This window comes from Muscardinus avellanarius, assembly GCF_963383645.1.
Source record: "Muscardinus avellanarius genome assembly, chromosome: 5".
Lineage (NCBI taxonomy): Eukaryota > Metazoa > Chordata > Mammalia > Rodentia > Gliridae > Muscardinus > Muscardinus avellanarius.
The window spans coordinates 69,767,846-69,795,496 of record NC_137790.1 but is presented as its reverse complement, the minus strand read 5'-3'; the positions used below and the strand labels follow the sequence as shown (position 1 = coordinate 69,795,496).

The 27,651-nt window shown below is 37.6% G+C and overlaps 1 protein-coding gene across 3 annotated transcripts in view; it reads left to right on the top strand.

Annotated features, from left to right (window-relative positions):
• The window catches only part of GSK3B (glycogen synthase kinase 3 beta), a gene marked incomplete at both ends in the record, with an annotated part of 212,604 nt that overhangs the window by 85,096 nt on the left and 99,857 nt on the right, over nt 1-27,651 (top strand). For all 3 annotated transcript variants that reach the window (XM_080696857.1, XM_080696856.1, XM_080696855.1), the window contains one exon: nt 20,045-20,128. In XM_080696857.1, the coding sequence (XP_080552983.1) occupies nt 20,045-20,128 (84 nt within the window). The remainder of the gene's footprint in view (nt 1-20,044; nt 20,129-27,651) is intronic.

Sequence of the window (27,651 nt, the reverse complement as noted above, 5' to 3'; positions counted from 1 at the left end):
GCTATAAGTTGCTGAAGCTGGCCATGAACTTTGATTCTTCTGTCACAGCCTCCCAAATATGGGTATTATAGGTGTGTGCAACTGGGCCCAGCTCATTGTCTTATTTTAAAATTTATACTGCTGTATAAAATCCTTTAAAAGGAATACAGAGCTGGTCATGGTGGTCTGTGTCTGTAATCCCAGTTCTTAATGTGCTGCTGCCCTTAAGTAGGGACTACTGTATCACTGTCCTAAAAAATCGATATATGTCCACGCTAACATTTTCTAGCTCATCTAGAAACTTGAGTTTGAATTTGTTAGTGGTTAATTGGAGTGATTTTTGTTGTTTTAATTTTTAATTCTAAATTAATACTTTTTTTGGTAGTACTGGGGTTCCTGGAAACCCTTCTACCTCTGGGCTACACTCCCAGACCTATTTTTATATTTTTATTTGGAAACAGGTCTCTCAAGCCAGTGAGGCCAGCTTCAAACCTGCGCAATCCTCCTTTCTCTGCCTCCCAAACACAGGGATTACAAGCATGCACCACCACGCCCGGCTAAATTAATACTTTTTAATTAAGATCAGATGTTGGTTTTCACATTGGTCTATAGTTTATTCTTTATAGTTTATTCTATAGTCTATAGTTTATTCATATATATGTGTTGTTGTTGTTGTTGTTGTTGTTGTTGTTGTTGTGCTGGGGGGTGGAACCCAGGGGCTTTTCTACCTCTGGGCTACACTCCCAGACCTATTTTATACTTTATTTGGAAACAGGGTCTCACTAAGTTGAAAACTAGTGGTTTTCAAATAGTTTTATTTATTTATTTATTTTTTGCAGTACTTGGGGATCGAACCTGGGGACATTTTGCCTCTGAGTTATACCCTCATTTTGTAATTCTTTTATTTTTTAAATGTATTTATTTATTTACTTTTGGTGGTACTGGGGTTTCTGGAAGCCCTTCTACCTCTGGGCTACACTCCCAGACCTATTTTATATTTTTATTTGGAAACAGGGTCTCTTAAGCCAGCATGGCTGGCTTTGAACCTGTGCGATCCTCCTGTCTCTGCCTCCCAAGCTAGGGGATTACAAGCATGCACCACCACGCCCAGCTAATTCTTTATTTTAAAACAGGGTCTCACTGAGTTGCAGAGGGCCTCACTAAGTAGCCGAGGCTGGTTGCAAACCTGTGATCCTCCTGCCTCAGCTTCCCAAGTACTGGAATTACAAGGGTACATCACCATGCCTGGCTTCAAATTCTTTTATTCTTGATTAATTGAATTCTACTGTATGATTTTAAGAAATAAAGACCTTTTCCTTTCGCTCTCTATTTGTGTTTATCATATGGACTCATTGACTCTTAATAAATTATTTATAATCTTTAGGTATTTATTTGATTACTTAAATTGCCTCAGATTTGGGCCAAAAGCCCTTTCAAATGGGATTTGTGTGTCTGCATGTGCACATAGGTATATACACACATGCATATGTATACATACCTACACATCTTTGTCTTTTTCTATATTTTTATTAAAAGCTCATACTTTCACCCAGGCATATTGATGCACACCTGTAATACTAGGACTTAGGAGGCTGAGACAGGAGGACTGCAGATTTTTGACCAGCTTCAGCAACTTAGCCAGGACCTCTACAACTTGGTGAGACCCTGTTTGAAACTAAAACAAAATAGGGCTGGAGATGTAGTTCACAGGCAGAATGGCCCTGAGTTCAATCCCCCCAGCCTTCCTCCCACAAGTTTATACTTCAATTTTATAGTGACACTACAAAGTTTAACCTCTCTTCTTTCTATATTTGTAATTCCTTTTTTTTTTTTAAATGAAAAACTTGGTTCCAATTACCTACAATATTGACTTATTTGCTAAATCCTGGAATTCACAAAATAGCTTCAGAACTACTAACTCATACCTTGGAGCAGTTGCACCAGCCTACTAAAAGTTTGGCATTTGCTTATACATTCTTTTTGTTAATATGGCCCATACATACTATTTAGAAAATATTTGGTTTTTTTAAAAATACATTTTGCCCATTAGTGTAGTGAGTTTTTTTTTTAGAATAGCTTACTTAGCTCATCTTATTCTGTATGTAATTATTTATTTATTTTCTGTCTGTAAATCACTTAACATGTTTCCAAAAGCCAGAAAGTGTTATTCCCTCTATTCCTTCTGTTTTGTTTCAACTTACTCCCTGTGGCCAGCCAGTCTCTTTATGCTCTGATATACTTTTTCTATGTTGATTTTTTTTTTTTTGCACAAATGAGCCAGTATGTGTAATTTTTTTTGATTTCTCAAAAAAGTGAGCCTAACCTTTTTTTGTATTGTGGTTTTCTCTTAATTATAATGATATCTATCTATCTATCTATCTATCTATAACTATATCTATATCTATATATCCTGGCAATCATTTGTAGTCAGTTGAGAGACTTCTCATTCTTTGCACAACTGCATAGTAAGTAAGTATTGTATGGATGATTCAACCATTCTCCTATTTATAGGTATTTAAGTTATTTTTACTATTTTGCAATCTAAAAGAGGACTGCTCTGAGCCAGGCATAGTGGCGCACTCTTAGAATCCCAGCATTCTGGAGGCTGAGACTAGAGGGTGGCATTCGGGGACGGTCTCAACTACAGTGAGGCCCTTTGCAACTCAGTGAGACCCTGCTTCAAAAATAAAAAGAATAAAAAAAAAAAAAGAAGAAGAAAAATAGGGTGGGGGGGGGGGTTATAGCTTGGAAGTACAATACCCCTGAGTCCCATCTCCAGTTCTGCAAAAAATAAATAAAATAAGAGGACTGCTCTGAATAACCTTGTGTAGATCTACTTTTGTATTAGAGGTGGATCATCAGGGTAAATTAATAGAAGTTGGATCTGTTTAGTCAAAATGTAAATACATAATGTAGTTTGTTTGATCATGTTAAATACCCCTCCATAATGGTTATACTAATTCACACTCTCCTAGTAATATATGACTGTCTATTTCATCATAGCCTTGCCTACAAAAGTTGCTTTACTTTTCAAGGCTTACTAATCTAATGGCTGTGCTAATTTATAGTCTTCTTAATTGTCATTTGTTCAGTGTGTGTGTGTGTGTGTGTGTGTGTGTGTGTGTGTGTGAATTCATCCTCATTTTTTCTTGCTCTCCCCTCCCTGCCTCTCTCCCTCCCTCCCCCTTCCTTCCTTCCTTCCTTCCTTCCTTCCTTCCTTCCTTCCTTCCTTCCTTCCTTCCTTCCTTCTTCACCAGGAATTGAACCCAGAGGCATTTTACCTCTTAATTAAACCCCCAGCCCAATTTTATTTCTTATTTGGAAACAGGGTCTCATTAAGTTGTGGCGGGCCTCTGGCTAAGTTGTTGAGGCTCGCTTCAAACCTGGGATCCTCCTGTCTTAGCCTCCCAAGTACTGGGATTGCAAGTGTGCACCACCACACCTGGCTCATTCTCACTTTTTCTTTTCTTTTTTTTTTTTGGTGGTACTGGGGATGGAACCCTTCTAACTCTGGGCTACACTTCCAGACCTGTTTTTATATTTTATTTGGAAACAGGGTCTCAAGCCAGAGAGGCTGGCTTAGAACCTGCGTGATCCTCTTGTCTCCGCCTCCCAAGCCTGGGGATTACAAGCATGCACCACCGTGCCGAGCATCTCACCTATTTATTTATTTATTTATTTATTTATTTATTTATTTATTTATTTATTTATTTTTGGTGGTACTGGGGTTCCTGAAAGCCCTTCTGCCTCCCAAGCGCGGGGATTACAAGCGTGCGCCACCACGCCCGGCTCATTTCACGTATTTTTAAAGTGATATTTTGGTTTTATCCTATCAATCTCACCTAGTTCATTATTTTGAAATGAACCTTACCTATAAAGTATATGTTGTGTTTTTACTTTGTATGTCGTATTTTTGGCTTATCTGATTTTGTGTTATGATTAGAAGACCTTTCCTTAGGTTCAGGTTAAAGATAAATCCATTAATATTTTTGTCTAGTAATTATAAGGCTTCATTTTTTACATTTAGATCACTTATTCATTTGAAGTTTATTTCTATGTCTGTCATCAATTACTGATCTAATTTTATCTCTAAGTCATTAAGCGGCTAGCTAAGTACAACTTATTAGAATGTCTTTTCCCCCAGTGATTTAGATACTGTTATTGTGTTACTGTTATGCTAAATATCAGATATTACTGTTGTGCTTAAATTTCTGCATGTACCTGTGTCTGTTAATTGACTTTTGATTTTGTTTCTCCAGGCTCTTTACATAAATCCTGTGAAACTACCACACTATTTTAATTATAGAGGCTTTACAATATATTTTAAAATCTTGATAGGATTATTAGGCCCTAGTATCTTTTTCTGTTGATGTTTTCTGCCTACTTTTGATTATTTATTTATTTATTTGGTGGAATTGGGGGTGGAATCCAGGGGCTTTCTACCTCCGGGCTATACTCCCAGACCTATTTTATATTTTCTTTGGAAACAGGGTCTCACTAAGTTGCTGAGAGCCTCACTAAGTAGCTGAGGCTGGCTTCGAACCTGCGCGATCCTCCTGTCTCAGTCTTCCTAGTGCGGGAATTACAAGTGTGCACCACCACACCCAGCTCTTGATTATTTATTTTTACTTATTGACTTTATTATCAGTTTGTATAACTCCATAAAAATGCTTGTTGCATTTTAAATTGAGATTGTATTAAATTTATAAATAAGAACTGACATTTGTGATGTTTAGTTATTGTAACCAGGAATGAGAGATATCATTTCATTTGTTCAAATCTACTTTTATGCCCTTTAGGAATTTTATTTATACAGGTTTTTTACATTTCTTGCTAAGTTTATTAATATTTTATTGCTATTATATATATATATATTTTTTTTCTAATATATGCTAAGAAGTTGCAGGCTGCCTTATACAGAGCTCAGTTCTTTCCATTGTATCGCCCTTCCTTTTTAGAGTTTACATATTATATGTTCTCTCTTAGTGTTCGTTGTTCTTGTTTGTTTGTTTAATGGTACTGGGGATTGAACCCAGGGCATTCTACATCTGAACTGCATCCCCAAACCTCTTTTTTTTTTTTTTTTTTTTTGAGATAGATCTTGGTAGGTTTCTGGAGCCTTGCAAAACTGCTGAGGCTGGCCTCAGACCTGTGATTCTATTATTTTAGCCTCCCAAGTACTGAGATTACAGTTCTGTGCCATCATGCCCAGCTCCCTTAATGTTAACTGTACAAATAGTTGTATCAAAAAAATTTGATATATTGACCAATTTGTTTCTCTTGATTATTGTAAAATAGTAAGAATTTCTCTGAAGCCAGGCATGGTGGTATATGCTCGTAATCCCAGCATTTGGGAGGCTGAAACTGGAGGATCGCGTTTTGTGGACAGCCTCAGTTACTTAAGCCCTCCACAAATTAGTGAGACCCTGTTTCAAAATACAGAATAAAAAATAGGGCAGTGGGTGTAGCTTTGGAGGTAGAATGCCCCTGGGTTCTATCTCTAGTACCACACACACAAAAAAAGTTTTTCTCTGGTAATTTAAGATCTGCAGTTTAAGAAGAAGAAAAAAGTTAGGAATGGAGTTTTTTCTTTGCCTGATTAAATAAACTAGCTAGTAGAACCTCCTAGTGACATTGAGGGGCAGTTTTTTTGGGAAAAGAAGAGAGATAATGCTAAGAGAGAAAAAGCCAAGAATAATCCTTGTGTCAATAGTGATACAAACGAAACCCCAAATACTAGCTTTTTAAAATAATTTCTCATAATAAAATTTATTTCAGAAGTGTTTCATCTATAGTTTAAATACCCCCCCTTCATACCCATTATACAGTGAAAAATTGCTTAACTAAAATATTTTAATTGGGCAATTTGGAAGTACTTGCAACAGAAAAAACTTTTGTTGTGAGGTTAAAATTTAGATACCTAATTAATATAGGAGGCCCTTAATATCAAAGAGAAGGTGATCACCCCCCAAAGCTACTTATGTTTGTTGAGACTGGCTTTTCCAATATGGAAATCAGTAAGTTGCATTTTTAATTAATTAGTGATCTTAGATTCATTAATTATTAATTTCAGTTCTCCTTTGAACTAAGTCATAGGTTTCAGGTCTCTTGCTTGATTTCACTTACTTGTTCAGTACTTTGGATGAAGGGGAGGGCAATGTATGCTTTATTGTGAACTGAGAATGTAGTCCTACTGTTTAGAAGTGATAAAAGGGATAGGATCTGATTTTGATCCTTAAGGAGATGATTCTTCTGTTAGTATTCTGGAGAGAGCACAAAAAAAGACATTTAGTTTTGAAAACTTGAGCATATGCATATGCTTTATGAACCTGAGCTTTGTCATATGTAAAACTTGGTGTTACTATTTGAGCTATGCTTCAGTTCAATGTTCAACATGAAAAAAAATTCAGTAAATATATGTTCCCTTTTTTCTCAGCTTCAGTGCTATGTGAAGCACAGATGAAGCAGAGGTGTGTGTGTGTGTGTGTGTGTGTGTGTGTGTGTGTGTGTGTGTGTGTAACTGGGGATGATGGAACCCAGGGGCATTCTATCTCTGAGCTACGGAAGTAGCCCTCATTTTTATACTTTATTTTGAAACAGGGTCTCACTAAGTTGTGGAGGGCCTCACTAAGTAGCTGAGGCTGGCAGAGAACCTATCAGTCTCCTGGCTCAGTTTTTTACTTCCTGGGATTACAGGTGTGCACCACCACACCGGGCTAAAGCAGTGTATTATAAAAACATTTTCTGTTTTAAAACTCCTGCTGGGCGTGGTGGTGCACACTTGTAATTCCCGCGCTTGGGAGGTGGAGACAGGAGGATTGCGCAGGTTCGAAGCCAGTTGCTTGCTCTGGCTTAAGAGACCCTGTTTCCAAATTAAAATATATATAAAAAAATAGGTCTGGGAGTGTATCCCAGAGGTAGAAGGGCTTCCAGGAACCCCAATACCCCCCCCACAAAAACAAACAAACAAACAAAAAAACTCTATACTAAGCTGTATCATTATTATTAATATTTAGAAATATATGTTACCACAAATTGTTATTCTCTTGAGCTCAACCCCTTCCCCCATTTGTTTTACTTCTTAAATTTGGTAGTCCTATCTTTAGGTACCTAATTACTTGTATTTATTATAACAATTTAGGTCACTTGGGGAAAATCTGCTTACTGATAAAACTGACAGATAATTTGAAAGAAAGATCATATAGGACTATTTTGAACCCCTACATACGAACAAACTTTAGAAAAAGTAAATCAATTTCTAGAAATGTACAACATACCAAAACATAATCAGGAAGAAATAAGCCAATAATAAATAAGGAAACAGAGTCATAAATTTTAAACCTCTCAGTAAAGAAAGGACTAGGACAGCCGGGCATGGCAGTGCACGCTTGTAATCCCAGCATTTGGAAGGCTAAGAAAGGAGGATCATGGTTCATGGACAAACTCAGCTACTACTTTGTGAGGGGCTTTGCAATTTACCAAGACCCTGTTTCAAAATAAAGAATAAAAAAAATAGGGCTGGGGGTGTAGCTCGGAGGTAGAGTATCCCTGGGTTCCGTCCCCAGTACGGGGGTGGGGAGGAGGACTAGGACCAGATGGTTTTGCAGTCCCTCTTTAAATCCTAAAAAAAAAAAAAAAGAAACAAACACATAGGGTATGGTGACACATACTTGTAATCCCAATACTCAAGATGCTGAGACAGGAGGATCCGGGTTTGTGGACAGCCTCAGATACTTATTGAGGCCCTTTGCAACTCAGTGAGACCCTGTTTCAAAATAAAGAATAAAAAATAGGGCTGAGGCATAGCTCAGAGGTAGAATGCCCCTGGGTTCCAACCCCAGTACTGCCAAAAAAAAAAAAAAAAAAAAAAAAGAAAAGAAAAGAAAAGAAAAGAAAGATAAACACGAAAAACTTCAAAAATCTTATGAGGCCAACCATTACTCTGATACCAATGTCAGGATACCAAAAGGAGGAAAAAATAAACAACTATAGGCCAAAATCCTTGATGAACACAGATAGAAAAATCCTCAGCAAAATATCAGCAGAACTAATTCATCAGCACATTAAAAGGATCATGAACCATAACAAAGTAGGATTTATCCCTGGGATGCCAGGATGACTCAAAATATGGAAAAAAATCAATGTGAAGCTCCACACTAACAGAATAAAAATCAGTAATCACATCATCTTGATAAAGAAAAACCATTTGACAAAGCTCAATAGTCTTCATGATGAATAAATGTACAAGAAATTTACCTTAATAAAACAAAACCTAACTAAGAAAAGCCTACACAAACTTCATGGTAAAAAACGGAAATCTTCTAAGATTAGGAATAAGACAAAGATGTTCACTCCTATTACTTCTAGTGAACGTAATACTGGGAGTCCTAACTAGAGCAATTAAGCAAAAGAATGAAAGAAGAAATCCAAATTGGGAAGGACGAAGTAAAATTATCTCTGAAGATGAAACAGTATTATGTGTGGTAAACTCTAAAGACTCCACATACACACAAAAAAAACCCTGGCAGAATTAATAAATTAGTCCAGTATACTGCAGGATATGAAGTGAACATAGAAAAACTGACTTCAAGAGCCGGGCGTGGTGGCGCACGCTTGTAATCCCTGTGCTTGGGAGGCTGAGACAGGAGGATCATGCAGGTTCGAAGCCAGCCTCAGCTACTTAGTGAGGCTTTCAGCAACTTAGTGAGACCCTGTTTCCAAAGAAAATATAAAATAGGTCTGGGAGTATAGCCTGGAGGTAGAAAGCCTCTGGGGTCCACCTCCAGTACCACCAAAAAAAAAAAAAAAAGAAAGAAAAAGAAAAAATGACTTCATTCTTCTCTAGGACAAAACATCAAATGTTCTTCACTGGTTGAGCAGTTAAATAAACTCTGGTGGATCTGTATTATGGAATACTAAAGTACTCAGCTGCAAACAACATCAATAACAACAGTAATAATGATAGTGAAGAAGCAGCAAATGTAAAGGAAAAAAAAAAAAGGACTAAATCTCCAGAGAGGCATGCTGAGTCAAAAAAAAGCTAGTCCCAAAAGGTTACATAGCGCATGTGATTCCATTTACTAATATTCTTGAAATAAGTATGCAAATGGAGAACCGATTACTGGGGTTGCCAGGGGTTATACTCAGTGTTAGTGATGGAGGGAAGACACAGAGAAAAAGACAATATGTTTTTAAAAGGGCAAGGAGAAGATCCTTGTAATATTCTGTATACTGACTGTGGTGATGGTTACACAACATATACATGCAATAAAATTGCATAGAACTCTCTCTCTCTCTCACACACACACACACACACACACAATGTTTTTTGGGTACACACAGTATATTCAAAAGAATACAAATATGTGGGAGGGAATATGAACAGATTGGTGGTTTGTGTCCTCATTTTGATTTTGTACTATCATTTTGTAAGATGTGATCATTGAAGGAAACTGGATAAGGAGTATAGTTCTTACAGTTTTATGAATACCTGAATATCTGTTTTCCTTCACTTAATTGTAAGAAACATTAAAAAAACCCACATGACTATAATCCTTGGTGGATATTCTTAATAAAGTTGCTCTGAATATTTATGTGCAGGTTTTTGTGTGAACATAAATTTTTATTTCTATGGGTATGTTCTCAATAATACAGTTACTGGGATCCTGCTGTAATTTGAAGGTGAAGTCAACAGAATTTCTTAACAGAATGTGAGTTCGAGAGAAGAAAAGTCAAGACTCAAAGGCTTTTGATCCAGAGCGACTGGAAGGGTGGAATTAGCAATGACTGAGAAAGGAAAGTTATGAGCAGAGCTGGTTTAAGGGAGATTAGAAATTTTGTTTGTGCTACATCAGGTTGAGTTTTTTTTTTTTTTTTGATGAATTGTTAGGGAGGCAGTTGGCTAAAAGATCCTAGAGTTCACAGACAATATCAGGAACTTTTCTTTCTTGGTTTCTAAAGTGGGGACATGCAAACTTTGGGCCAGGTTTCTGTAAATAAAGCTTTATTGAAACAGAGCCATGTCCATCCCTCTGCATATTATTGATGACTGCTTTACCATTACACCTACATAGTTGAGTAGTTGCAGTAGTGTCAGTATAGCCTGTGAGCTTGAAGTATTTATTATCTGGTTCTTTATTCTTGTTCCAGGGTAGTGTTTTTGTGACTTGGCTCTTAAACTTTGCATATTCTGTTTCTTGTACTGATTTCTTTTCCTCTCTTTACGTTCTCCAGAATGAAGTAAGCTTCCTGTCTCCCTCTCTCCTTTCATTCCTTCTTTTCTTTCTTCTCTCTTCTTTTTCTAGGGATTAAACCCAGGAACTTTCTGCCCCCAAGCTACATCCCCATTCCTTTTTATTTTGAAACAGGGTCTCACTAAGTTTCTGAGTGTCTCCCTAAGTTGCTGAGGCAACCCTTGAACCTGTGATCTTCTATTTCACCCTTCTAAGTATTGAGATGATGTATGTCACCATGTCTGGCTTCCAGACCTCTTTCTTGAATATCTTACTTTTCTTGGGGTTTTTGTGACACACTCTAGGTTTTACTCTATGATCAATTTTTTTTTTTTAGTGTTGTTTATAGAGTTTCCTGCTGCTTGGGATTCTGGCCAAGTATGGCCATTCTTATTTTATAGGCAATTTTTATATACTGCTGTGATTTTCAATAACCACATGGACTTCTTGTTAGAAGATAAGACGGACACATTCAGATTGCTTTCAGAACCTTTCTACCTCAGTGTCCTTCAGTCATTTCAAGCTGAAAACATTCCAAACTGACCTCATGTCCTCCTGCTTCCCAAACAATTTCCTGGGCCAGTAAACCCTACTGCTGTGTTAGTAGTCACATAAACAAGAAGATGGGATTTATCACTCCCATCCCTTCCAGTTTCCAATCTAGTAGTAGTAGCTGATCAAACAATTGGTTTTGCTTTTATTTTTGTGATACTGGGGATTGAACCCAGGGGCATTCTACTACTCTGCTCTACCCCAAACCCTATTTATTTTGAAACAACTACTCCATTAAGTTAGTGCAAACTCTTTTTGAACCTGTGATCCTCCTTTGTCAGTCTCCTAAGTACTAGGATTCCAAATATTGGCCACCACATTCAGCTCAAATAACTTGACCTTGCCTCTCAAACTTATTTTCTTCCTTCTGTTTTCACAGTTTCTACCTCAGTGCACATCTTAGTTTTATTTATTTCCTCTGTCATCCTTTAGTAACCTTTTTTCATACCTAGTGATCTTCCCCAAATGAAAATCTGTATTAGATACATCAGTGAGTGGGTCTTGATGGCTTGTAATATGTAAACTCTTCAGCCTTGTATTTTAAACTTTCCATTTGATCCCTGTCCAGAGTTTTATAAAGTAATAACAGATTTTTCTTATTTCTTGTCTCAATTTATCTGTAGTAGTAGTGTGTGTGTGTGTGTGTGTGTGTGTGTGTGTGTGTGTGTGAGAGAGAGAGAGAGAGAGAGAGAGAGAGAGAGAGAGAGAGCTAGACCTAATCATAATATGTTGTTATTGTTGGTTTGCTTACTCATTAGAATATGAAACCTGTAGCGACAATGATTTTTGCATACTCAGCACCAGTTCTGATACATGCTAACTTAAAAATACTTGTACACATGGGGTTATTTTACCAACTATAGGGTCTTTGGAGGCATCTGAATTTACTGTGAAATCAAAGATTTAGACATGGGGTAAATCTTTTTAAGTCTTAGTATAATTACTAAGAATGGACAGTAAAACTTTGTTTTGTCCCCTTTTTTAAAAATAGAAGACATATTTTAGGAAAATATTCTTTAAAGTAAAACCTTTGGACTACATTCTGTTTTACTGGATTTTATGGAACTAGAGCTCTCTCTGGGGGTGAGGTGGAGTAGTTTTCAATAAGATAAATCTTTGGTGAAGAAGAAAAAATGATAGCCTTATACTGCCTACCATACACCCACAGTTTTAAGCTTATTGGTTGTTTTTATCACATAAATGTTCACTTTTCCTTTACTGAACTTTATATAATGGCATATAAAGTACCCTTCTAGGAATCCCTTGACTCTATGCTTTTAACTTCTAGAAGTTTTTCTTCTTTATTTGTGAGGTGGTAAGTGATGTAAAAATGAACAAAGCTTCTGTTCTACTTAGAGATGGACACATTGTAATGGTTACTGGTTAAAATAAAAGGATGTGTTTTTTCAGGTTTTCTTATATTGGTATACTCTATATTCCATTTTGGGCTGTCATCTTGTTTTTTTATGTCATCTTCATTTTTTATGTTTATTAGTATTACTATTATTATTATTATTATTATTATTATTATTACTATTATTATTATTTTGGTGGTACTGGGATTCTGGAAACCCTTCTACATCCGGGCTACACTCCCAGACCTATTAAATATTTTTATTTGGAAACAGGCTTTCTTAAGCCAGTGAGGTTGCCTTTGAACCAGCGCCATCCTCCTGTCTCCACCTTCCAAGCATGGGGATTATAAGCATGTGCCACCACGACCAGCATCATCTTTTTTTGTTTTTGTTTTTGTTTTTTTGTTTTTGTTTTTGTTTTGTTTTGGTGGTACTGGGGATGGAACCCAGGGACACTCTACCTCTGGGCTACACTCCCAGACCTATTTTATATTTTATTTGGAAACAGGGTCTCTTAAGCCAGCTGAGGCTGGCTTCGAACCTGCGCAGTCCTCCTGTCTCAGCCTCCCAAGCGCAGGGATTACAAGGCCTGCGTCACTATGCCCGGCATCATCTTGTTTTTTAAAGTAAGATGGGAATGATTAGTAACAATCTTAACTTACACGAGTGCTTTTTTCTCCTATATTGGAAAGAATGCCCCCCTTCTTTGTGCTGATGATTGAACCCAGGGCTCTTACTCTTACTAAGTGTGTCCTACCACTGACCTATAATGATTTTTAATTAGGACCTTACAGTGAAATACACATTTTTGCATTGCAGCTCTGTGTGTGGGGGTGGGGTGGGGTGTGGAGAGTGGGGGGAGGACTCAAACAAAGCATGTTTCTTGGGAAAGTTCTTATTCTGTAGGTAAAGTTCTGTTCTATTGTGTTTGTTTCATTCTTTGTCCCTACTTCCTTCTCAGTGTTGATTGGCTGGGTCCTATAAGTTGTAAAATACCTGGCCTACAGCAAGTTGGAAAGTAGAAGCAATTACAGAAACAAAATTTACTTGTCAAAGACGAAGTAACTTGCTCTGAAAGTTCTGTGATAAAGATTCAAATTTTAACTGTGTTCTTAACGGAGCTTTTAGTAAATTGGTTGGGCAAGGATGTGTACACACTACTCATGCCTATGTAGTAGCTATACTGTAATATATTATTTCTATAAGCTACCTTAGAAAAGCATTCTTTCATATGACACCATTGGACTGTAGCTGCAAAAATAAAAGAGTGCTGCAAGAAAAGATTAATATGTGTTGGAACAGCTGAGGATGGCCTGGCAAAGGGTTGGGAATTAAGTAGCAATTAAAGGATATAGAGGATGCAGGTAGGTGGGAGGGGGAGGGTCAAGACTTTCCAGTGATATTAAGTGTGATTAGTGGCTTAGAATTAGCAGTAGTCTCACTTAGGGCTAAGAAGTAGGACTTTGGTATAATGGAGATGTCACATTGTTCATGAGTTAAGGAAAAAGCCAAATTATAAAGTGATGTAGATTGTATTTTATAGGAAATGGCTTTGGCTCTTCATCCCCACCGCCTTCCAGATAATAACATTTTCTGTCCAGCTGTCTTTGGGTTACTCTTTGTATCGTCTGTCTTTTCTCACCCCCCTCCCATCATACAGGGATAGATAGAATGTAATTGCTGCTTTCTTTTTCATTTAAGTTGGCAGTCTCTGCCTTTTGATTGTGTATATACATATTTTATATAATTGTGGTATTAGAGATGGAACCCAGGGGCATTCTACCTCCAAGCTACACCCCCAGCCCTAGTTTTTATTCTTTATTTTGAAACAGGGTCTTGCTGAGTTGCCGAGGTCCTCACTAAGTAGCCGAGGCTGGCCTGTCTCAGCCTCCCAAGTGTTGGGATTACAGCCTGAGCACCGCGCACGGCTTGCTCTTTGTTTTCTATCTCTCATGATGTTTTTCTCCCTCTCATTTAATGTCTTCTTCTGTTCTAATAAAGTACTTTTTAATGTTTCTACCATCTCAGGTCCAGTGTTGAATTTAATATTAAATATTTTCTTACTGGTTACTCTAGGGATTACAGTTTGCTTTCAATCTAACACAGTTAATATTAACTTAATTCCAGTAAAATATAGTACCTTTGTTCATATGTGCCTTCATATTCTCCCCTTCTCTTTGTGCTGTTATTTCTTATATCGTGTACCTTTTTTTGGAATTACCTAACGTTAAAAAATTTTTTACTGTCTTTTTTATATTTTCTCATATTTAGCATTTCTAGTATCTTCATTTCTCTTTGAGGAGTCAAATTAAGTCTGGTGTCATTTCCTTTTTAAACCCTCCCCCATTATTGCACCATTAATCTATTGATTTCCCCATATATGTGGCAGGGCATTTCTATATTATTGCTCTCAGAACCCCCATTCCCTTCTGGCTTCAGGCCTCTTGGATATAATGTGCCTAGATGTGGATCTTTGTGTTTATCGTATTTGAGGTTCATTGAGTTTCATAAGTTTTTTTGGTCAAGTTTGAGAAATTTTCAGTTATTATTTCTTCAAAATATTTATTCCTTTCTCCTTGCTGTCTTTTTCTGATACTGCCTTTATTTGTGATTATATCCCAGGGGTCTCAGCCTTCCAAGTACTGGGATTACAAGCGTGCGCCACCAATCCTGGCTGATATATCCTTAATTTTTAAAATATAGTTCCCTTTAATTCTTTGAACCTGATTATAATAACTGTTCTATTTTCTTTGTTCCCTAAATTTAACAGCTGTGTCTACCAGGAGTCACTTCCTTCTGACTACTTTTTTTTTTTAACCTGAATATAGGTCATCTTTCTCTTTTGTTAGCATTTCTAACTCTTTTTTTTTTTTTTTTTTTTTTTTTGTGGCGGTGGTACTGGGGATGGAACCCAGGGGCCTTCTACCTTCAGGCTACGCTCCCAGGCCCATTTTTTTTTTTTTAAGATTTAAAGAAGTTTATTAAAAGATAGAAATACAGAAAATAGAAATACAGCCCCATGCCAAAATGGCATGGGGGGTGGCTCGAAATGAATACACCCACCCAGGCCTATTTTTATATTTTATTTGGAAACAGGGTCTCTTAAGCCAGCAGAGGCTGGCTTCGAACCTGCGAGATCCTCCTGTCTCAGCCTCCCAAGTGCGGGGATTACAAGCGTGTGCCACCACGCCCGCCTTCTAACAATTTTTAAAAATTGAACATTTTACATGACATACCGACTCTGGGTTCTGATTTTTTTTTAACATATCAAAGTGGGTTGCTTGGGTATGTTTATTTATAACTTACATAGTTGTAATCTACAGAATCTTTTTCTACAACAAATAAAGCCCTAATTAATTCTGTGGGGTTTTTTGTGTGTGTATGTGTGTGGGGGGTGTCTGGGGATGGAACCCAGGGCATTTGGCCTCTGAGCTACACCCCCTGCCCTATATTTTATTCTTTATTTTGAAACCGGGTCTCACTGCATTGCAGAGGGCCTCACAAGTAGCTGAGACTGTCTACGAACCGCGATCCTTTGGTCTCAGCTTCCCGAATGCTGGGATTACAGGCTTGCGCCATCGCGCCCAGCTCAATTCTGTGTGAAAATTTTAATTCCAACTTTCATTTTTTAGCCTGACTTCTGAAATCAACTCTTTGTCTCAGTTTACTGGTCACTCAGTTATTGGCTGGGGTTATGTTTAAACACTTTTAGTTTACAAGGCTCCCATCATATTTTAATGATTATCCTTTATGTGAGTTAGAGAATACTTTCAAAATTCAGACAGTTATCAAGTTGATCTCAGCTTTCACTTCCTTTGAGTCTCCTTTGGTCCCATCTGCACTTGGGTGCAGTTGCTCAGTAAGTCAGAGATGAGTAGGGAGCTTCTTTAGGCCCTGGGCGCTTATCTTCATTTCTAGGATCTCCCTAGATTCTAGAAATATCCTGCCAGTCTGGAATTTTCCAGAGCTCAGACTGCAGCCTTAGTGTAGCAGAAGTGAGGGCTTTCCCCTTTTTTTTTTTGTATCAGATTTGTTATTTTTATAATCAGTACCATTGGGCATGACTTTACTTCTCTGTTCTAAATGATGGCAGCCTCCTTCCAGAAACAAATATCCAGGTTTTCATGGCAACTCACCCTGATCAAACCATGTTACTTATTGAGTTGTTTGGTAGTGGATCCGGATGATATCCCCTGGCAAGAAGACCACTTTATTGTTCTAACTGTAGCAAGCTTTCGTGAGTAATAGCTTCTTGATTTTTTGTTTCCTTTGATCAATTTCCAGAGCCCTGAAATGGTTGTTTTCTATAATGCAGTTCAGTTTTATAGGTGTTTTAGGGACGTGAATTTCCTGCTCTTACCATTCTTCTGTAGCTGGAAATCTCTTCTTTTAAAACTTTCTCACCTCTTCATACCCTGTGCCTCCTACACTCACTTTAACTCAATCTAGTTAGGCTTTTGTCATCATTGTTCTACAGAAACCACTCTTTGTAACAAGTCTTCAGCATCCTGCATTTGCCTTATCAACTGTCACTTTTCTTTCTTCTTATGCATCTTTCAATGTAAATGGTCACTCACTTTTTCTGAAAAATCTTTCTTGGCTTCCAAGATAACATTCTTTCCCATCTTTCCTCTTACTTTACTCCTTCCCTCTAACCACTCCTTTTTATTCCATGCAATTTCCCCCCAGTATGAATGTTTTTCTTAGAGGATACCATCATATGCCCTTGCCTTAAATTCTAGTGTGTGCGTGCGCGCACGTGGGTGCGTGTGTGCACGCCCATGCAGGGCATACACAGATGACCGATATATGCATATATTAAACCCCAGCTTTTTCCCTGAACTTTACTTGATATCTAATAAGAATTTTTAACTTGGTAGATAAAAGACAGAATTCTTGATCTACTTTCTCCTTCAAACTTATTCTTTTTAATTTTTAGAGTGCTCTTGTGAAAACGTAAACTATATTGTATTTCTTTCTTTATCAAAATTCCTACTTCCCTTTATGTTTAGAGTGAAATTCAGTTTCTTACCTGTTATTGCCCCTGCCTACCTCTCTGAACTTACCTCTGAACTTACCTTTCTACCAGTATTCAGAATTAAACATTATACTTTTGGCTATTTTTTGGATGTGCAAAGCCCATTTTTAGGTATTTACATTTGCAGTCTCCCATGACCATAACACTGTTCCCTCAGAGCTTCAAATCGTTCTCACTTTTCATATTGTCTAGGTTTGTGTAAAGATCTTACCTCCTGAGCCAGGCGTGGTGGTGCACGCCTATAATCCTAGTACTTGGGAGGCTGAGACAGGAAGATCACAGGTTCCCAGGCAGCCTCAGCCAGTAGTGAGATTGTCATCAATGTAGTGGGACCCTGTTTTAAAATAAAAAATAAAATAGGGCTGTGATATAGCTCCAGGGTAGAATGCCCTTGAATTCAATCTTCAATACCACACACAAAGAAAATTTTACCTCCTTCACAGGGTTGCTTCTCTGAGTTCCTGATCTAGAATATAGCTTGCCTCTCCCTTCCCCCTCTCCCTTCCCTTCCCCTCCCCCTTTTCCCCCTTTCCCTCCCCCTTCCCCTCCCCCTTCCCCTCCCTCTCCTTCCCCTCTCTATTCCTCCCTCCTCCTCTTCCTCTCTTCTCCTCCACCTATCCTCTTACTTTGAATGCAAATATATTGATTGTTACCTTCTTTCTCCATAGATGATTTTATGAGAGTAGGAACCTTGTTAGTCTTACTCTATACCATTATAAAAAATTGCTCTGTGAAACTTGTTTTGGATCTTTTTCGGTTCGTTTGTTTGTTTATATTGTACTGAGAATCAAACTCTGGACCTTGGATGTGCTAGAGAAATGCTCTACCTCTGTACCTAGGGAATTTTAAAATGAGGACAATTAGCCGGGCGTGGTGGCGCATGCTTGTAATCCCTGTGTTTGGGAGGTGGAGACAGGAGGATCACACAGGTTTGAGGCCAGCCTGGCTGGTTTAAGAGATCCTGTTTCCAAATTTAAAAAGTATAAAAAATAGGTCTGGGAGTGTACCCCGGAGGTAGAAGGGTTTCGAGGAACCCTAGTACCACCCCACCCCCCCCAAAATGAGGACATTTAAGCATCCTTTCTAAAGAAATAGAATATAAACAGAAGAGAAAGGATATATGAAGATTTAAGTACTCAGACTCTGGTATTTATATTCTTAGGCATTCTTTTTGATTAATAATACTAGGCACAATCTTCTGTTCCTGTTTTATGGATATTTAATAGCCCTCGGCTACCTTGTATGTTAGTTAGCTTTCATTGTGTGAAAATACCTGAGAAAACAAACTTAAAGGTAGAAGGATATATTTTGTTTATGGTTTCAGTCCTTGCTTGCTGCCTTCATTGCTTTGGGCCTGAGGTGTAGAGCAGAACATTGCAGAAAGGCGTGGTAAAGGAAAGCTGCTCACCTTCTGGCAGCTGGGAAGCAGGGGGGTGACACCTGGTCCCCAAAGGCATGTTCCCGCAGATCCTACTCCCTTCTATTAGATCCTCTAGTTTCTACTATCTCCCTATCGTTCATTCAGATTATAAACCCATCAATAAATTAACCCACTGATGAGGTCAAACCTCACGATCCAATAATTTCTTTCCTCAAAGTTCCAGTTTGAACATTGTTGCACCAAGAACCAATACTTCAACATAGGAGCTTTTGGAGGACATTCCAGGTTCAAATCACAACACCTTGGGTAATGAGTCTGGAAAAACAGCTATGTGATGTTATATATGTTAAAAATGATTTTACTAGCAATATGTCACAAGAGGCAGGAGTCTTAGTGTACTGGCAGTTCTCTCGCCAAGCTAGTTACCTAAATATGAATTTGGTAATATTTTTTATATGCTTTTCTTGTCCATGGCTAAAACTTTTATTATCTTTGTTAAAGCCATTGTACTGTACTATCTTGCTGTACTATATTGCTTTAGTTACACATTTTAAAATAATATGACAAATTGATATCTTACAAAAGAATTTAAAATATTATTGTATGCATAAGCCCAGATCTCAAGATCAGTTTAAAGAAACTTTGGCTTATTGCTGCTCTTCTTTTCTCAAAAAACATAATTTTCAGTCCAGAGTCTATAGCATATAGATTTTATCTCTCTGAAGCATTACATTAACTAAAAATTTTTTTTTTCCTGGTCATTTAGCAGGTATTTTGGTATTCAGATAGCCTAGTATGTTCTTGAAATATATCCTCTTTTGTTATCTATAATCTATTCAAATTAATACCACAATATAATTGGGTGTAAAGAAATCCTCATAGTATTTAGTGTTTTTAGAAAGAATGAGCGTAACTTTGAAACTTACGGGCCTGGAAATTGTGTAGTTACATATCATTAGAAATTACTGTACCATATTTTAACTTTTTCTAAAACTTGGCAGCTGAGCCCTTTTCATGGAGTTAGCTCCTATGTTTTGTTTTTCACTATATCTTGAAAAATAAAAAGATAAGAGTGTTCTTTGTCCCCTGCTTCATTTGTTTATTGACATTTTTTAAATTATAGTTGCAAAAAATTACAATAGTTTCTACTTACTTCAGATATTTCTTACAAACTGTAGATCACAGTTCCTCAAAGCTATTTATGCTAAAATACCAGTTTTTGTATGAAGTACTTAAAAAAAGAAATAAAATATACGGAGTATAAGTCCCACTTCTTACTATCAGAATCATAAATATAAATATTCTATCAAGTTACTATGAAAGATTCTGAACGCTCAATTTCTATTATCATCTTTTTGCTGAGTAGTATTGAATTGTTCATGAACTAGTAATAAGTAGTTGACAGTTCAGCATATCTGGTAGTTAATGTTATTTCAGAAGCATCTTGGTCATAATGATGTATACCTGTGTTGTCCTTTGAAAAACATTTTCATGTGTTTTCTTTCAGAACCGAGAGCTCCAGATCATGAGAAAGCTAGATCACTGTAACATAGTCCGATTGCGGTATTTCTTCTACTCAAGTGGTGAGAAGGTAGGTGTGACAGATAGCATGTACTGGATATGTGACAAACTTGTTATTCTTTTAAAAATAACTGCTCCCTGACCCAGCTAAACAGTTTTGTTAAATAAGTAGAAGAGTTCAAAGCAACAGCCCCGCGATCCTGGGCCCAACACACAGTCATTGAATACCAGTAGTTATATCAGGGAAGTGAGAAGATAGAGGGAATGGATTTTTAAGTATTTTTATTTTCTTGTACTCCAGATTGAACCCAGGGATACTCTACCACAGAGCTACATCTTCAGCCTTTTTTACTTTTTTATTTTGAGACAGGGTCTCACTAAGTTCTTCAGGCTGATCTCTGATTTAACTCCTGCTTCAGTCTTCTGAGTTAGCTGGCATTACAAGTGTGCACCACCATGCCTAGTTCTTCTCTTTTTCAACATCTACTTTCAGTTCTCAAGCAAGTTTATGTATTTTATTAATATGTATGGGTTCCTTATATACTTACGGAACTCAGTTCATGTGTGTATTAGAGGGAAGAAATGTATGTCATTTTGTTAAATAGAAATTTTCTTAGAGAGGAGGAGGAAGTAGGAGTTTGGTAGGACTAGAATGAGGGTCAAACATTAGGGAAGCAAGTATAACTTGTCCTCAGCCAGAGAAAAAGCTGGAAAAAAATAACTGTAACAGAACTTATTGTAAGTGGTCACCATTTCTGATCACATTTAATTCTGTGAAAGTAAAGGATAATTATGAGTTTGTGCTAAGAACACTCATCCTTCTTTTTTCCTCCCTTGGTTATTTTCTTCAGAACATGCAGTAGCTACCAGGTGTAGTGACTCACACTCATAACCAAAGTATTTGGGAGGTTGAGACAGGAGGATCACAGGGTCGAGGACAGCCTCAGCAATGTTAGGGAGACCCTGTTTCAAAACAAAAAAATAAAAATGACTGGGAGTGTAGCTCAGAGGTAAAGTAATCTTAGGTTTAGTCCCCAATGCCACAAATTAAAAAGAAGAAGAACCAGCAGCAGCAATAAATAATGTCAGTTGAACTCACTGGAGATGGAAGAAAAGAAAACCAGTTTCTTCTGTTTTACCTTATTATATTTCTGTTGGTCACTGTGCCTTCTTCCCAGTTTCAGTTATGGTTTTTTCCTTCACTGGTTTGGTGTGAAGGGGCAGTCAAGTAACAAACATTTATTTTTATTTTTACAAAATAGATAGGACTTTGAGAGAAGTACATTTGACATTTTGTAGTTGATATTTCATGCATATATGTAATGAACTTAGATTCAAAATGCCTTTTTTTTTTCCTTTGGTGGTACTGGGGATGGAACCCAGGGGCATTCTACCTCTGAGCTGCACCCCCAGCCCTATTTTTTATTCTTTATTTTGAAATGGTCTCACTGAGTTGCAAAGGGCATTACTAAGTATTAGCTGAGGCAGTCCGCGAACCAGGATCCTCCTGTCTCAGCCTTTCAAATGCTGGGATTACAACCATGCGCCACCACACCCAGCAATAATGCTTCTTTCTAACCCAGTGTTTTTTTTTTTGTTTTTGTTTTTGTTTTTTTTTTTACTTAACATAAATGTTTTCTAGTTTTTTTTTAAAAATAATTGTCCTTTAAGCCTTACTTAGAAATTCTCTTTCTTTCCCATAACAACCCTGTAATATGGAAGGATACCATCATGGCCATGCCTACAGATCTGTAATTGTTTATATACTTACATGTCATCGCTAATACTGTTCATCAAGCATAATTAACAAATTTGTCTTTACTGACCCTTGTTTTTCACTTGTTTTGTGTATGTGGGGGTTTTTTTGGTTTAAATTATGCTGGATATTGGTTTAATTTATGTTGGAGACTATAAACCCTTATAGATATTTTGAGTTCTTTATTTTAAACTAAATTACTTGGTTCATGCACTTTCTTTTTTATTTTTATCTAACAAACTATTACTGTCTTTAATCTTACTCTTTTGGCATGTCTTTGTTTTCTCCTGTCTCTTCCCAAATAAGATTATGGAGCATCTGTTATGTTCACAGCATTCTTATAATGAGATTTTACATCCTCATGGCTTTTTGTTATTAGATGCTAGACATTATAATACCCCAGGGAGAAAAGTAAAGGTCAGATACGTTCCATGAGCCACTAGATTACGTATAGATTCATTTGCAAAGGCCTCTGTACAACCTAAACATTTTCTCTTGATTGTTTATTTTAATTTATATAGCATTCCCTGTATGCCAGGCACTATTATAATACTTTGTAAATATTAATTCATTTAATTTCTATGAAGTTAAAGTATAGAAAGAGAAGAATATCAAACTTTTGAATGCCAGGGACCTAATGGTTTACCTGTCTGGTTTTGGTTTGGTGGGAAGCTCCCATCATTGGCAACCCTTACCCATATTTAATCCTGCCTTGGTGGTGACAGCTGACTGGCTGTTATCTGAGTACTGGGGAGAGTGGTTTCCTCCCTGTTCCTACCCACAGCTTTCTATTTTATCTTAAACATTCTTCCAGGTACAGACAAGTCAGTAACAGAAGTTAACAAAAAGGGCGGTGAACATCTGCCTATTAGAAAAAGAAATATACTTTCTAAAATTTTGTATATCTCGTAACTTTTTCTTGAGTGCTATAAATTTTCCAAAGTAAATAATACCTCTTAGTTTTGGGTAACTGCATTAAAAATAAATAAAAAGGGGATGTATTGTTGAAAATAATGATCCTTTAATATCAAAAAAGAAAAGTTTTCTGAAGAAATGTAAAAATACACAGGTTCAAAGCTTTGCATATCTTCCAGCCACCAACAGAATAATTTTTTGTTGCCCCACTCATATGCTATACTTCTGAAATTAGGTAGACCTAATATATCTTTCAAGAGACCAAACAGTAAACCAATGCAAAACATAGGAGAAAATAGGTTCTACTCTAGGGTTGAGAGTTCTTAACTCTAGGAATAGGCTTTCACTGCCATTTAAAATGGATATACAACATCTTAGATTATTTATTTCTGAATCTAGCAGTGCTATACCTGGTGTGTATTTTTTTCTAGCAGAAGCATTATGTGGGATGTGTGTGTGTGTGTGTGTGTGTGTGTGTGTGTGTGTGTGTGTGTGTGTGTGTTTTGGAGAAAGGAATAAACTAATATTTGAGATGGCCTCTGAACCTGTAAGTAAGTATGCCAGGGAAACACTTGAATGACTTCTTACATAGTGGAGCTCTAAGTGATAATGATGAAGTTGGATAGAGGGGAGAAAAGAGACTGGGTATTCTTTGAGGCCAGGACAGGAAAGGCCAGCTGTTTCACAGTACTGCTTTTTATTCCTAGAATGTGTTGAGGGGTAAGAACAACTTTCATTTGAGACGGCTGCAAGGAAACCAGTGACTTGGGGTGAGATTCAGATTTTGTCTAGGGCAAAGCAGTAAACAACAACAAACAAATCTTCATGCAGAAACTGAGGTTAATCAGAAAGTTTCTTTCTTGGTTTCAGAGAGCACAGTGGGAAGCTTTGGGAAAGATATCAGTGATGAAACCATGAGCTTAAAGGAGGCCATGAGGAGGCAGGTAGGGGGATGAGTTGAAGTCACTGCATAAATGAGGAAGAGCAGGAATTCAGTGTTTCAGGATCTTAGAGATGGAAGGCTAGGTTAGGTTCCAGGGTAGATGAGTTAATGTGAATGGGAATTTTAGAGATCTTCTCATTCTCTATAGTCATCTCCAGCTCTCCTCTTTTTGTCATTTTCTTCTAGTCTTTACTCTTTCTCTCCTTTTTCTTTGGTCTCTGTCCCCCTTTCTGGGTTTCTGCCCCCCTTTATTCTAGGCTCTGGACTTCTGTCTTTTTGTCTCTGGGCTTTTGTTTCTTTCTCTTCATCATTGATACCCCCTTCTTTTCAGATTTCCTTCTGTAACTATGTCCTTGTTGTCTTCTCTCAATCCTTTCTTTTTTGTTTTTGCCCCCATCTTTTTGTGCATTTCTGCCCCTCTTTTTGGGTTACTCTGCATCTCACTCTCTTTCTTGTACCTCTAACCTTATAGATCTTCATATGTATTTCTTTTTTTTTTCTTTTTTTCAGGTCTGGGGATAGAACTCAGGGGCATTCGACCTCCGAGCTACACCCCCTGCCCTACTTTTTATTCATTATTTTGAAACAGGGTCTCACCAAGTTGCAGAGGGCCTCACTAAATAGCCGAGGCTGTCCGCGAACCGCGAACCTCCAGCCTCAGCCTCCTGAATGCTGGGATTACAAGTATGCCCCCCCACGCCCAGCTTAGTATGTATTTCTGTATGGCTTGAATCTTCCTCACCTCTGGTGGAGCTAAAGTAGGATTTCTGTAATATTAGACAAATATTTTCATTGACCTCAGCTTGGCTGAACAATATGTTTATTCTGGTGATAGCTAAAACTTACACAGTACTTGCTGTGTGCCAGGCATTACTCTAAATACTTCATTTACACTTAGTCATTTAAAGCTCATGAGAGTCCCACGAAGAGAAGGCAAAGGGACGTTGAATGACCTGCCCGTAGAGTGACTAAACCTAGTAGTTCAAATGGGAGGCCTGCAGGCACGTGACTCTCTTTAAATGAGGGTTGTACAGTTTTTGGAGGGACAAGACTTCTATCTTTTACTAGATTCTGAAAAACTTCTCCAATTCAAAGAGAATAATGATTGAGCCATTCATTTAAGAGACAAAGAGCTATGATTGTAGCTTACTTTTATTTTTTATTCTCTACACAGTATGTGGTAGGGCTACCACGCCTAGTCTTATACAAGATCTTTGACGTCCATACTGTGACTTTACTTACTGCATCTCTTCTTTTGCAAGGGCTTCTCTATAGTCCAGCCTTGCCAAAGGATGTGCTGTCCTCACAATATGTTGTATTCTTTTTGATAATGCAAGTGCTAGGTGTGCGTATGTGTGTATGTGATGGAGCCCAAAAACATTCTACCACTGAGGGACACCTAAGTGTTTTTTCATATTTTATTTTGAAATGGTCTCACTAAATTACCACAAATTGGCCTTGAGCCTGTGATCCTTCTGACCCAGCCTCCCTAATACTGGGAATACAGACATGTGCTGCTGTGATCAGCTAATGCAGATGCCTTTTGGAAAGCAGGACATGCATACCACTTGCACATCTTTAATCCCAGTGATTGGGAGGCTAGGCAGGAGGACCACAAATTTGAGGCCAGCCTAGACAATTTAATGAGACCTTGTCTCAAAATCTGAAAAAAATTTCAAAGAGCTGGGGATCTGGCTTAGCAATAGAATACCCTTGGATTTATTCCTGACTGTCTTGGGGGGGGGGGCGCTTTGGAATGCCTTTTCTCTATACTCCAACCCAACTGGTTTTCTGTTAGGTCACCCCTTCTTGTTTGTTGCTTCTCTCTGTTCAAATGTAACCCCATCTGATATCTCTGTTTTCTCCCTCCCTTCCACTTTTAGCCTCCAAAACTTATCTTTTAATGAAATGTTTCAGAAATACTTGCTTTACATAAGTTTTTGTTATTTTTTTTCACTAGGTCTTTTTACTAAGACCCTGAAATTCTCATAGCATATAGCTAGATATTACTGTTTGCATACTTGTTTGCTTTCCTGCCTTTTTTTTTTTTTTTTTTTTTTTGTAGTACTAGGAATTTAACCCAGGGCCATTCTGCCTCTTGAGTTATAACCACATGCCTATTTTGTTTTTTTTTTTATTTTGTAACAATATCTCATGAAATTGTGGAGAGCCTAAGTTGCTGAGGCTGGCCATGAACCTATAAACCTCCTATCTCAGCTTTCCAAGAACTGGGATTATGTCGTGTGCTCCCATGTCTGACTCAATTTGGTTTTTTTGTACTTAACCCAGTACCTGGGTCAGTAAGTGTTTAAAATCAGTTATAACTTATTGAAAAGCCTTATAGATATTCCTAGAAAAATGTGTGCTAAAGTAGGATTTAGCACAGATACTAACATTTAGGGTTTTTTTTTTAATATTTTATTTGGAAACAGGGTCTCACTAAGTTGTTGGAAGCCTCACTGAGTAGAGGCTGGCTTTGACCCAGTGCGATCCTCCTGTCTCAGCCTCTCAAGCGCGGAGATTACAAGCATGCGCCACCACTCCCGGCCTAACATTTAGATTTTGAAGTTAAATTTATTATAGGTAGTATAATAATTATTTATAGACTAATTATGTGTTATTATAAAGGGAATTATTTGGGAATATTTATTTCTAACACTGAAATAGAATTGAGTTTTGTATGTTGATCTTGTATCTCTTAATCTTGCTGAGTATGTTTATTTCTAAAAGTTTTCTAGTAGAATTCTTAAAATATTCTACATATAACATTGTGTTATCTAGCCAGGTGTGGTGACGCATGCTTGTAATCCCCGCGCTTGGGAGGCTGAGACAGGAGGATCAAAGCCAGCCGCAGCTACTTAGTGAGGCTCTCAGCAATGTAGTGAGACCCTGTCGCCAAATAAAATATAAAATAGGTCTAGGAGTATAGCCCAGAGGTAGAAAGCCTGTGGGTTCCATCCCCCAGTACCACCAAAACAAACAAACAAACAAACAAACAAACAAACAAACAAACATTGTGTTATCTACAGATAGAAATGCTTTTCAATGCTGCTACTGTTGTTGTGTTGTTGTTAGGTGTGATTAAAATTTTGTCATTTAAACTTCTCACTTGGAGCCGGGCATGGTGGCGCACGGTTGTAATCCCAGCATTTGGGAGGCCGAGACCTGGAGGATCATGGTTCGTGGACAGCCTCAGCTGCTTAGTGAGGCCTTCTGCAACTCAGTGAGACCTGGTTTCAAAATAAAAGAATAAAAAATAGGGCAGGGGTGTAGCTCGGAGGTCGAATGTCCCTGCATCCCCAGACCCACAAAAAAATAAATAAATTAAATAAATAAATAAAAATAAATTTCTCACTTGGTATGACTTTATAGAGGAATGATTTTCAGTGATTAGACATACTGATAAAAAATGATAACGCAGAAAACTGCGTCATGACAAGAAATGCTCTATGAATTATATATCCTATAATTTGGGGGGAATTTTCTGAATAAGATCCATCCTGTATAATACAAGATTCTTTTCAAATGATTTATAATAGTGACTTCTTAGCAATTTTGGAAGCCTATAAACTTTTTTAGTTCAATACTTTTTCATTATGTTAATGAACTGAGTGTTTTCTACATCTAAAAGATGTTTTATTTCTGTATTTAGCTTTTAAATTTTACCGCCAATCTGAATTTCCTAGCATTCAGTCTGGTAATCTGAGAAAGAGTACATTAAGAAGACAGGGGACCGGGCATGGTGGTGCACGCTTGTAATCTCAGCACTTGGGAGGTGGAGACAGGAGGATCGCACAGGTTCGAAGCCAGCTGCACTGGCTTAAGAGACCCTGTTTCCAAATAAAAATATAAAAATAGGTCTGGGAGTGTATCCCCGAGGTAGAAGGGTTTCCAGGAACCCCAGTAACACACACACACACACACACACACACACACACACACACACACACAGCAGGGGATCTAAGATGTTTCAGAAAAT